This window comes from Lycorma delicatula, chromosome 4, assembly GCF_047948215.1.
Source record: "Lycorma delicatula isolate Av1 chromosome 4, ASM4794821v1, whole genome shotgun sequence".
In the NCBI taxonomy this organism is placed as follows: Eukaryota; Metazoa; Arthropoda; class Insecta; order Hemiptera; family Fulgoridae; genus Lycorma; species Lycorma delicatula.
The window spans coordinates 99756696-99768912 of record NC_134458.1 but is presented as its reverse complement, the minus strand read 5'-3'; the positions used below and the strand labels follow the sequence as shown (position 1 = coordinate 99768912).

Below are 12217 nucleotides of genomic sequence, written 5' to 3'. Positions count from 1 at the left end.
TTTTGTGCTTGCTACAATTTCTAACTAACAGTGCACCACATCCTTGGGGATTGTATCTATTATGTAACATTGCATTGCAAGTCTAAATTAGGAGCTGACATATGAAATATGTTGGGGAACAGTGCAATGATATTATCGACTGGCTTGCGATTCATAAAGGCCGTGCATCTTGATTCAAGAATTTAATTATACTAGTTGACAAAAATTTGTATCTAACATATTATACAACTTTACTCAGTGTAATTTGGGTGCTGAATTCAAATGTGCTATTTAAATTGTATTGCCATGTAAAGGTTTACATAAATCATAAATTTGTAAAAATGTTTTATAATAAACTCCTTTTGATCAGTTACTAATTTAATTAAGAATAGTTTCTGTATTTTTACTTTTAAACTATATGCATGCTTGCATAATAAATAAATATATACACTGTATCATGAGAAGTAGGCATGTACAAACATGTCTGTATAATGACATGTCTGTTGTTGCCTAATACAGAGCTTAAAATCCTATTCAGTCTAGTTTCACTTGTCCATACTGTATGTTGTGTTTCACAGAGTTATTAGTACTTTGCTATATTTTCATTAATTGTTTATAATACAAAAGTGATTTTTCTTGTTCTTATTTGCCACAACATGGCTTCTGCAAAAGTTTGTGGATGTTCAAATCATCCAGACAATTTAGGTGTAAATTTACCACAGATGCTTAAATTTTATTTTGATTGTGCACTTGTGGATCAAGATAAAATCTGGGCGCCTCATGCTATTTATATATCATGCTCAGTTATGCTAACTGAATGGTTGAAGGGGAAACGACAAGCTATACCATTTGCTGTACTGATGATTTGGCGTGAACCTAAGGACATTGTCACCAATTGCTACTATTGTATGACAAATATATTTGGATTTTCATTAAAAAATATAAAGTTCATAAAATATGCATATGTATCCTCAGCTCTAAAGCCGGTATCACATGAAGAGTTACCTGTACCTGTACCACCATCTAATCCAATATGGTTAGAAGAATAGTCTGAAAATGATTGCATAAATGAGCAGATGATGTAGAAGATTTTTATTGACTTGTAAAGTTACCATGAAAGCAGTTTTATTGCATAATGGTAACAAATGGCCGTTAATTCCATTAGCTGAATCATTTGACATGAAAGAAACATATGGAACTGTGGCATTAATATTAGAAGCAATAAAACACAAAGAGCATATGTGGCAAGTTTGCAGTGATTTGAAAGTTGTTTCATTACTTCTTGGTTTACAAGGTGGGTTTTACAAAATGTTGTTCTTTTCTTTTCTTTGGGATAGTTGTGATGGAAAAAGTCACTTGTATTAATGTGTTTCAGTTTATCTGTGAATAAATAAAAATTTAGTTGATTTAGACAGATTTTAAATGAATACACATCAATAATGTTTTTTAAATATTGATTTCACAATGATTATGCATTTATTGAATATGTAAATCATACGTATCCAAAAAAAAACATGATGTATTACACAAATTCTGATAACAGTTTCGAATCCAGCATTCCAAAATTAGTTAAAATCACCATGTACAATTCCAGAAACACAAAAAAAAATTTTGCTTGTTGACTAGTATTATTAATATGGTCCTTGTTGACTGTGTATACCATTTGGTGTATGCGAGATGATAATTTTTATTCTTTTAAGTTACTTTTTTCATGTTGTATCCACTGTGGTTATTATTTTGCTTTTAACAGACGGTTACATGCTTTTTCATTTTAAGATATACTTTTACGTTGCTAGGTTTTAGTTTTTAATTAATTTTTAATTGCCAGTTATTAACATCTATTTATCTACAACAAATAAAACACACAACCAGACTGAATAAATGCTGTCTCTTACTGGGACACAAAGCCAACATTCCAGTACCTGTAGTATTTACCAACTATGACTTATGAAAATACAAAATTATGATAGAGGGTGGCAATTAATGATACAATAATATAAAACTGTATATGCTGGAATTTTTTTAATAGTGGATATTTAAATAAATATTATAAACAAATAAATTGTATAAAACTGATATTTGATCCATCTTACTGATATATACTGTTAACCAATGTTGCTAGTTAATTTTAGTTAATAGTTATTTTTTTGGAGAATATAAGTGTCTAATATTAAAGAAGGTCACATGCATATGAGTAAATAGTACATGTGTTGGCATTTTGATGCTTAAAATTTTTGACTGGAAAAACTGAATGTGATGAAGTTTTGTGGTGAGACTCGTGTGTATGGGGCAATTTGTTGATAACATTTTGGAGTCAGTATTTCCAGGGGATAGGAGGGGTTTGAGGGATCAATTTGCTTATAATTTTGTAGATATAACCTCAGTAACCCCACTTTATATTAAGTTAAGTGCATGTTTCTTACTATTATAAATAAAAATAAGATTTGCCCCAAAATTTTCCCCTTTCCCAAAAATCAAAAAAAAAAATTATCTTTTTATTTATTGCGTATTTTTTAACCGAATATTTTTATTGTCTTCTACTACTATAGGCATAGTAGTAGTGCAAATGACTCCCCCCCCAAAAAAAAAATATTTTGGAGGCTTTGAAGTGGTGAAGCTAATCAGATTTTAAAAATATAGATTTTTTAAATATTTTTTTGTTTAATTAAACTTTTAATAATATTAACATTTTTTATTACAATAAAATTTTATCTAATTTAAACCCCCACTTCCAAAAAAGAGATCTTGAATAACTTTTTATTGGTTGTAATTCTTTAGTGGAACTTTTATTCAGTTTCTTCGCTTTAACATATACATAGAAAAAAAAAATTGTGAAGTTATTTTGGAGGTGTTTGAGTAGAAATAAAATAAAAAGTACCAATTTGTTTGGTTTATTTAAATATATAATGATGATTTTAGAATAAAACTTAAAAATAATAAATTACCCCAACTCCCAAAAACATTTATTTGATATTTTTTCATATATTATTATTTTAATACTATATAAGAATAAATAACCAATCCCAGGGAAGTATTACAACTTTGATTTCAGCTTGTTTGAAAGTATTTTGTAAATGTCTATTTCTAATTTTTATTACAAGTCATTTTTTTCAGACTTATAATAAAAGTGTCAGGCATTGTTCAAAGTACCAACAATTTTTTTTTTAAGAATCATTGCTGTTTATTCATCAGTTTAAATAAATTAAAAAAAAATCAATCACATTTTACTTCTTTATTAAAAAGAATGTTTTTTTATTATTTAGAGTGTATAATAAAAGTAACTACACACCTTGTGAAATTTTATTTCATTCTTGACAAACTTAGATTTTCATTAGATTATTTCCAGTATGTATGATATTTTACTAAAACAATTTGAAATTTTTCTCATTCTCCAAACCTGGCTAAGATGGTAAACTACTCCATTCAGAGGTAGTCCTGTAAGTTGATCATTCCCTTTCTTTGCTTATCTTTTATTCATACTTTGTTGAACAATTGCCATGGGAGTTGAATCAGTCTCTAAAGTTCCATCTGTTGCTCTATGCTGGCACCTTCACGTAGCTGGCAGGGCATCTGCTTCGTAATTTGAGCTTAATGGGAAATGATCCTGTGTACATGTGAAATCGATCGAAGACTCTTGTTTGCTATCCAAGCACGGCACATAAAGCTGAACTAGTGGAGTGCCTGCTTTAAAAAGTCAGGCCTTCGCTTCCTATTATTAATCAGAAAAATCAAACTTGACGTAGCCAAGACAGTTTATTAAAAAAATATTTGTTTCTAATGACCGATATTAAACACTGTTTAGTATACAAAACATTTGCATGGAATTTTATTCTCTTTATTTTCCTCTTTTCTGAAAAACCAAGTTTTGCTCTATCCACAAACTTTTGATATCTGAAAAATCTGATGTTAGTGCTCAAAAATGTTAATTTCAATTTTAAAGTCTAAATTTCTAAATAATCTATTTTTTTCAACTCCATTTTCTTCTGTTATATTTGCGGAAGTAAGTGTGCTGCTGTATATGTATATTTAATTTACAATTCAGTATTCATTTATACTTTCATTGTACTTAGCCAGACTATCATTGACAGATTTAAATCGTAGTAATGTATTCATACATTAGTGAACAAGTTGACGGGTATGTACATACATATACAATGAGTTTCCAGAATTAATTTATTTTTCAAAACCTCCTTATATGAAAAGGTTTTATAGTGTGTTTCCTTCAGCATCTATATATTTTTGCCAGCATATATGATGGAATTTCCTGGAACCTACTTTGACATATTGTCCTCACCTGATAAACTGCACTGATCATCACATTTTTCTTGATTCTTTTTCTTTTCAGAGTATTTTTCAAGCAAGGAAACAAGTAAAAACCAACTGGTTCCAAGTCAGTAGAGTATGATTGACACATGCTTGATTTTGTTGTGTTGTGATAGGTACTCTTCGATAAGCATGAATAGATATGCCAATGCATTTTCATACAAAAGAATTTAATTCTCTGCTTCCTATTTTATCAGGACACTCCTTCTTACTGCATCCTGTAAACAACAGAGGTTACTGACTTTTCCTCCATTGTAGTTTTTTACTTTCGGTCCATCAGGAATGGATTTGCAGTGAATGATATACAGCGAATCAAAAAAAAACTTCCATCATAATTTTGCCTTTGCTTCTGTCCAAATGAAATTTCTGTGATAGTGGAGACGATATTGATTTCCACTCATGAACTAGCAATTTGTCTGTCAGTCGTACAAAAACACCACGTCTCACCCCCTATTATGTTCTTGATCAATCATAGACAGATATAAGAATAAACATACATTTATGAACTACCAAATTAACCCTTCGCAGGTGGCGATGTTTTATGGCTGTGGGCGGAAGACATTTTCAAAAAAAAAAGTTCATGCAAAAACTTAACTACAAACATGCATTCATGCATAAAAACAACATATACCTTGGGTTTTTTCTGAATTCTGCCACTAATCTGGTTAAGGAACACTGTTTAATTATCTTGTGAGAAAAAGCTTACATGAAAACGACACAAGTCTCACTGAGTGCAGTAGAATTTGCAAACTATAGGTGATGATTTTGGTTATGTTTTACATTGAATTCTTTTAATGTAAAAGACAGAGAATAATAATAGTAACAGTGCTAGCATTGATGGTAATATAATAACAATAGCAATTTTGAAGAAGTGCACATAGGCAGGGAGTAGTATAATATGGTTTTATAATAATAATAGTATAAATATTATTATTCATTTCCTTCTGAATTTTTGTCTCAAAAATTTTGTTGAGCTTGTATGAAGCTCCCTTTTGGCAATTATGTCGAAAATTAGCAAAAAACAAAAAAAATAATGCACGCATCTTGTTACATACACATGGTCATTTAACTGATCTGATAACTGAAGTAAAATGTCCCCAATCATGTTGTATCAGGAATTTCTGCCTCAAAGTAATTGAAAGAACATCTCCTGCCACCTCTTGGAATTTATATGTAACTATGTGAAGACAAATAGCTGGTCACATTCAGAGACTCGTATGTGGGTTTCCGCCCTCCAGTGTAAGTACAGCTAGCCCATATATGGGTTTCGCCCGCAAAGGGTTAATTATGATTTACTTGAGTTGGTAACACTGTTAGACTTTATTACATTCATATAGTAAATTTTGTAGTGTCATGTTGAATAGAACAGTTTTGTTATTGGTAACTATTTGTAACAAGACTTTTTTTATTTGATATAAATTTAATAACACTAATAATAATTTATTTATGTATAAATGTATGTGTGTGTGTATAATTTTTTTAATGTTGTTTTTATTGTTATATATTTCAGATACAAAACAATTTATTTTGTCATTTTCACGATATTCTAAAGAACGATTAATACGAAATTCAAATATAAATGACCCTTGCTTGTTAATACATTCTGCTGACAAACCTGATAAACAGCTGGAGTTGACGTAGGTTAATGTTATCTTTTATCATTATTAATAATCTTGTTTTAATCCAGAAGATTATTACTGAAATTAACTGATTTGCATAAATTTTACTGTTTATCTATTAGTTTATATCAAGCTTTGAGAAAAAACGTTTTAGTTTAACAAATGTGTTTTTATCTGTAAAAAAATTTGCCTGAAACTTTAAAGCCACTGAAAGGGCTTTAAATGGAAGTTCTACTCACAAGAGTATAAAAAGTGGTGAAATTCTGGTTATATGAGCAATATATTTATATTTTTGAATGAATATGCTAGCTACTTTGTTAAAACCATTAGTCCCTTGTTCTTAAAAAATAATTTATTCTTTCAAATCAGAAAAATTATTTTTAAAAACTTGAATTTTCTCTTCTTGATTTAATGTGTGTGTAAATATGAGCACAAATCCTTTTCAGTACTGCCTTCAGGATTGTAATGTAGTATGTATTTTTTTATTTATTTAGTATCATATATTTAATTTAGTTTGAGGGGATGTAGTAAGTAATACCCATTCACACATCCTTAAAATGCAGATGGCCTGCATATGTCTTTTCCTACTCAGCTGGGTCTGTCTGTGCGTTCTTTATCCTTGTATTATTTCTATTTTTATTTAAATGAATAGGGAAATAGAGAATGTCCCTGTCATGTGTGAAGTAGGAGGTTCAGGTAATTCAATTTCTTATTGCAAGAAATATGCGACCATGCATTATTCACCGATAAATCAGGAAGATTGTAGAGATGTAATGTATAAATAATCCTCATTAATACTGATGAATATTGAAGAACATTAACAAATTTCTTCTTCTGCAGACATCCATAATTAAAGTAAAACTGCTAGCTTAAAGTTCCTGGTATAGACCAACCTTCACAAAAAAAACCTTTCCGTCATACCCATTCTACTTTCATCTGGATGTGTGCTTCCTTATACATATCTTAAAATTACTTAATTTTAATATTACATATCTTAATTTTACTTATACATAAGTAAAATTACTTCTCAGGAATTGCTTTTTCTGTTGAGGATCTCTACCTGTGTCATGTCACATCAAATATGTTTTTCAAACCTATAAATAAATGCTAACTTTTTTGTCTATATACTTCTATACTCATATAGTGTTCACTTATACAATCTAAATAAATCTTTTTGTTGTAATTTTAATTTATCATTGTGCTGAACTTCTACTTTTAATCTTTAATAATCTCATTCAGATTTTTTTTAATGGTTTAATATATTACAGAAAATTTGATATGCATACTGTTAATGATTAAAATATTCCAGTCGGTTCCAGACTTTCAAATTTGGAAATTAAAAATAATTCAGCTTTGATAATACTTGTTATAAGGATATTTTTTTAATTTTGTTGTTTACCAAATGGGAAATAACAAGGTAAAATAGTTATGGCTTATGCAGTTGCTCCTATTATGCATGCAATGCATACTGTGTTATATATAAAATGTTATTGCTACTTAAGTATATTAATGAGTTGTATCTTTATCCCTCTGAAAAAATAATTTTGATCCCATAGTGAAATTAAGGAACCTAAAACTTGAAATTCTGCAATTTAAATGCTGTCATTATAATTTTTTATCCTAAAAACAGGTTCCTTATCATCTTTTTGTTATATTCCCGAAAGTGTATTCAGCAAAATTAAAAGAAGAGAAAGTTCTTGATGATGCCAGCCATATATGAACAAAAGTAAGGAAATTGCTGCTCTGAAAAGGGGATATCTACTCGTTCATAGTCAGTGTGGATCCAGAATTTCTACTCCAAGTGAATTTAATTGGGGGAGTGTTAAGAGGGAGTTAAGGAAGAGATTATCCAAAGCTATCTATAGAGTGTATAAACATGGATGATGAGGAAAAGGGAGAAGGACTGGATTGAGACTTGAGGTGTGGATTTTAAGAAGGATGGAAAAAGTAAGATAAATGAATAAAGTGAGGAATGAGGAAGTAATGAACAGGATTAAAGGAGAAAGAGTACTTAATGTGGGATGTAAACAAAAGAAAAGGAAATCGTTCAGGATACGTGTTTAGAGGAAGTGGAATCTTGACAACTGTATTGGAAGGATCAGAAGAGAAAGGAAGCAATAAGAAGAAGAAGAATGAAGTTAATAGATGAGATAACATTAGAAACTGCAAGGGGATGAAGGAGAAGGCTTGGGACAGAAATGGATGGAGATAGCAGTGGCGTAAGGGATCCTGCTTTACTGATATTATTTAATCTGCCTAACCCCTTCACTTAATCATCATCTTATGACAATGATTAAGTGAAGGGGAAGAGGATGTGAATCCTTCCACTTTAATGAAGATAAGATCAGTTCAATTATGTCAAATAAATCTTTTGAAGATAATTTAAGAGGAAACAGAAAATTAAAAAATGAAATTAAACGCCAAAGGAGATCGAAAAAATAGATGAAATCATGAATAATTTAATAAATAAAAAAATCACAAAAAATGAAAGTTTCTAGAGATCTAAGATGCAGATGATACCACTAATAGTCCTGGCGATATCCATTTTAAAATGGTCATATTTGGAATTTTTCTATATGATCGCTAATTTTAGCATTAGTGCCTCCAGAATATCATCAGAAATGTTTATTTCATTATGCACCAGTTGAAAAAGGTATGCTTAAATTTTTATTAAACAAAATTTAAAAAAGTCGTAAAAATATCCATCTTCTTTTCTCCTGTTTCCTTAGATAACTCAGTAATTGTTCATTTTAGAGAAAAGATCGAGAGAGAAAAAAGTGTTGTTATTAAATCTTGCATGCAATATCATCGATTGCAAATCAGAAAATATCTTATTATTGGTACAAAGATAGCAATAACTGTCAAAAAAGGAAGAAAAAAAGAAAATTTTTTGGGAATTTTTTTGAGTACTTATACATAGGACCTTCAGATTTTGCCTTAAAAAACTTTTTGATTTGATAAGCAACATGCCAGATTTAAAAAAAAGCGATTTTTCCAAATTGTGTAGAGGTTGAAGTAAAGTCTATAGATACTTGAAAATTTAATCACATATGAAAGAGCACTTGCACTTTTAAAGTATTTAAACAAATTTAAATCTGTTAATTAGGAGAGCCTAGGACATTTTTTAAATGTAATTGCAATTTTTTTTGTTTTTAAACAAATTGAATACCTTCACAAATTTTTATCTAAATTAATTTTGAATATTTGGAACAACCACCCACCAGCATTACACCAGAATCTCATTGCAGTTCAGAATGCAATTGTGGAAAATTGTAGGGTATCTATCAACATTTTAACATGGTGAGATTATGGAACAGTACATATCAGTGAATTTTATTACGAACATGAGAAGGATTATTGGAAAGTTTGTGCCATGACTGCTGAGTGACAAGTAGAAACATCACACAAATATCTTGCAGTATACTGAAGGGCCAAAATTCCCTTCTCTGAGGGCATCACCGATTATGAAAGTTGGATTTACTGATACAGACATGAGATTAAGCAGCAGTCATTCCAGTTGAGCCCACCTTTACCTCACCGAAAGAGAGCTCATTAAGTAAAGGGTAACATCAAATCATTTTCAATCTGTGTATTCGATATTAATGGGATTATCCTCAAGGAATTCTTACCTCCTGATTAGGCAATTGATAGAATAAGTGACCTAAGACTGGTAAGGGAGGATATGAAAGAAAATGTCCAGAGAAGTGGTGTAGGGATGACTGACTGCATCCTTAACCTTGACAATGCAAGACCATATACCACTTTCATTGTGCACCAGTTTTTGGTGAAAAAAATGGCAGTTGTTTCTCATCCATCTTACTCGCCTGTCTTGCTCCATGTCGCTTCTATCCTTTTCCCAGGTTAAAAATCAAGTTAAAGGGGCAAAGATTTGACATCTAATAGGAGAGATTCACCGTCAGCACTGCAGACGGTGCTGAATACTCACAAAAAACTTCAGGATGCATTCCATTCGTAGCAGGAGCCCTGTGATCAGTGTCTCAGATTCCAAGAGGACTGCTTTGAAGGTGATAGTGGCAAATGAGATACAAGTATGATGTGACTATATTTAGTGTTATATTATGGGTAGGACGGTAGGACTTACACATTTCCAGGACTGCACCAGTATATTTAGTGCTGATTGATGAAGTATTTTCATTTGCAGCTTGAAAACGAGTTGCTCATAAAAAAGAAAGAAATGGACTACCAGTAATTTAGATTTTAACAAGAGAATTGTAGGAAAATAATATCTGTTGTGCATAGTATCACAAGATACCTGTACAACAATTGTTAGTATTTAATTTCTTACATCTTTTAAATGTTTTAGTTTTTAATTTCTTACATCTGATAATGAATGTGTTGCTTTTGTTTATAGTTTGGAAAGACAGCAACAAAAGTATGTTTTAATTCAAGAACATTATGAAAACATGAAACATAAACGTTCATGCATAGAAAGTGAAAGGAATGAATTATTTTATAGAAAAAAAAGCTGCATTGGCGCAATAGATCAGCTGCAAATAAATATAAAGAAAAGGGAGACAGCTTTGGAATCCTTAGATCAATTAGAAGCTAAACGTTTTAATTTACTAGTTGAAGATCAAGATAAAAAAATTAAAATTAAAGTAAGTAATTTGTTATATTTTTTATTACTTATATTTAATTACCAGTTAATTTAATTAAGTTAGAAGTTATGAGTTTGTTATCATCATTTCCACTGTTTTGGATGATGTAATTTTGAGTTTTGTTTCTTTACCTTCGGAGTTTTGGATCATCACACAATGTTGTACAACGCCTTGTAGAAATGATCTTATGTATCTAATACCCCATATTAATTAAAGTAATAAAAGTTATTGTTACCTTTATTTATAACCTCCATCCTACTTTTATTGTTAATCTGCTACTGGTTTTGGATCTGACTGTTTCTCTCAAACCCTCTGTGATTGTTCATTAATATGTTACTGCTATGCAATTTTCTTTGTATGCATATCACACCCTGAATTTGTTTTTGCATTGCCTACTTCAAATATAGCCTTATAATTCATCGTAAGTTTATTTATTAATTTACATCATGTAAAAACAATTATTGTAACCAAGAAATACATATCCATAGCTGACACAATTGATGCACATTGCATAAAATTAATCACTCAAGTTTTTATGCGGGATCACGCTTGACATGACTTTTTCTGCTCCAAAGGAGGTTTTTTTATTTGTTTTTTGTTTTAAGTTGTGTGATATATATATATATCAGGGTCATTCAATATGAACCAGAATTTTGCTACACAGCCTGAGGAAGAGCAGTGAATGTAGTGGGGCATTGCGAGTAGGTAGTTGGGTATGTGTGGAAGGAAGAACAGGCAGGTCTGTAGGTCACGTTCCCATGTCTGAGCAGGAGGTACCATCGTTTGTTGTACAATGAATTATAATCTTATTTCTTGCCAACGATAGTGTCAAATCTTCTGAAAGTTTGACTTGCTAAGTACAATTTGAAAATGCTACCCTGTCAAAGATTCAAATGTTTGTTTGGGCCAAAATATTTGATGTGGTTATGATGCAATGGAGAACAAATGGTTATTCACAAACCAGCACAATGATAATATTCAGGCCATTTGTGATCGCCGCATAACCGTTGTTGAAATTGCATCAGAATTGGGCATACAGTGTTGTCAGACACTCTTGGATATAGCAAAGTGTTGGCAAGGTGGGTTCTACGTCTTCTCACCAAGGCACAGAAAGATGACTAGAAAGACATCTGTCAGTGGCTTCTGAATTGCTTTGAGGGAGAAGGAGAGCCATTTTCAGACCGTATTGTGATTTGCGACAAAACGTGGATTCACTATTACACCCAGCAGAGCAAGAGAACAACTACTGAATGGAAAAAGTGGGCAGTTCATTGTTTGCCTTTGCAAGACAGTGTGTTAAAGTGTCTTGCAAAGTGCGATAAACAAGTCCTGATTAGTTATGAATTTTGATTAGTGATTAGATTTCTAAATGGAATAGGACAGTGTCACTGAAATTCACCATCAATTGTGTGTAACATAAGGGCCTACTGCAATGAGTGAAGGAAATGTGAGGCAAAGGTGTCATTAGTTTAAGGAAAGTTGTTTAAATATTCACAACAAACAGAGAAGTGGCAGGCGTAGTGTCTGGACTGACAATCTCGTTGAACATGTGATTGCAAAATTGAGAGAAAATCAGTTGCTTTATGATTAACAATGTCTCTTTAGAGTTTCTAGAAGTCTTAAAGGCAGCACTGATTTTTTTTTTTTTTTTAATTCCCCTGCTTCCCAGAGCTGGAT

General features: G+C 31.0%; 1 protein-coding gene across 3 annotated transcripts in view; it reads left to right on the top strand.

Annotated features, from left to right (window-relative positions):
* Positions 1 to 12217, top strand: part of SMC5 (structural maintenance of chromosomes 5) — a 128846-nt gene that overhangs the window by 77900 nt on the left and 38729 nt on the right. For 2 of the 3 annotated variants that reach the window (XM_075363792.1, XM_075363794.1), the window contains 2 exons: positions 5813 to 5939; positions 10294 to 10540. In XM_075363792.1, the coding sequence (XP_075219907.1) occupies positions 5813 to 5939; positions 10294 to 10540 (374 nt within the window). The remainder of the gene's footprint in view (positions 1 to 5812; positions 5940 to 10293; positions 10541 to 12217) is intronic. The other variant, XM_075363793.1, reaches the window with a different exon arrangement.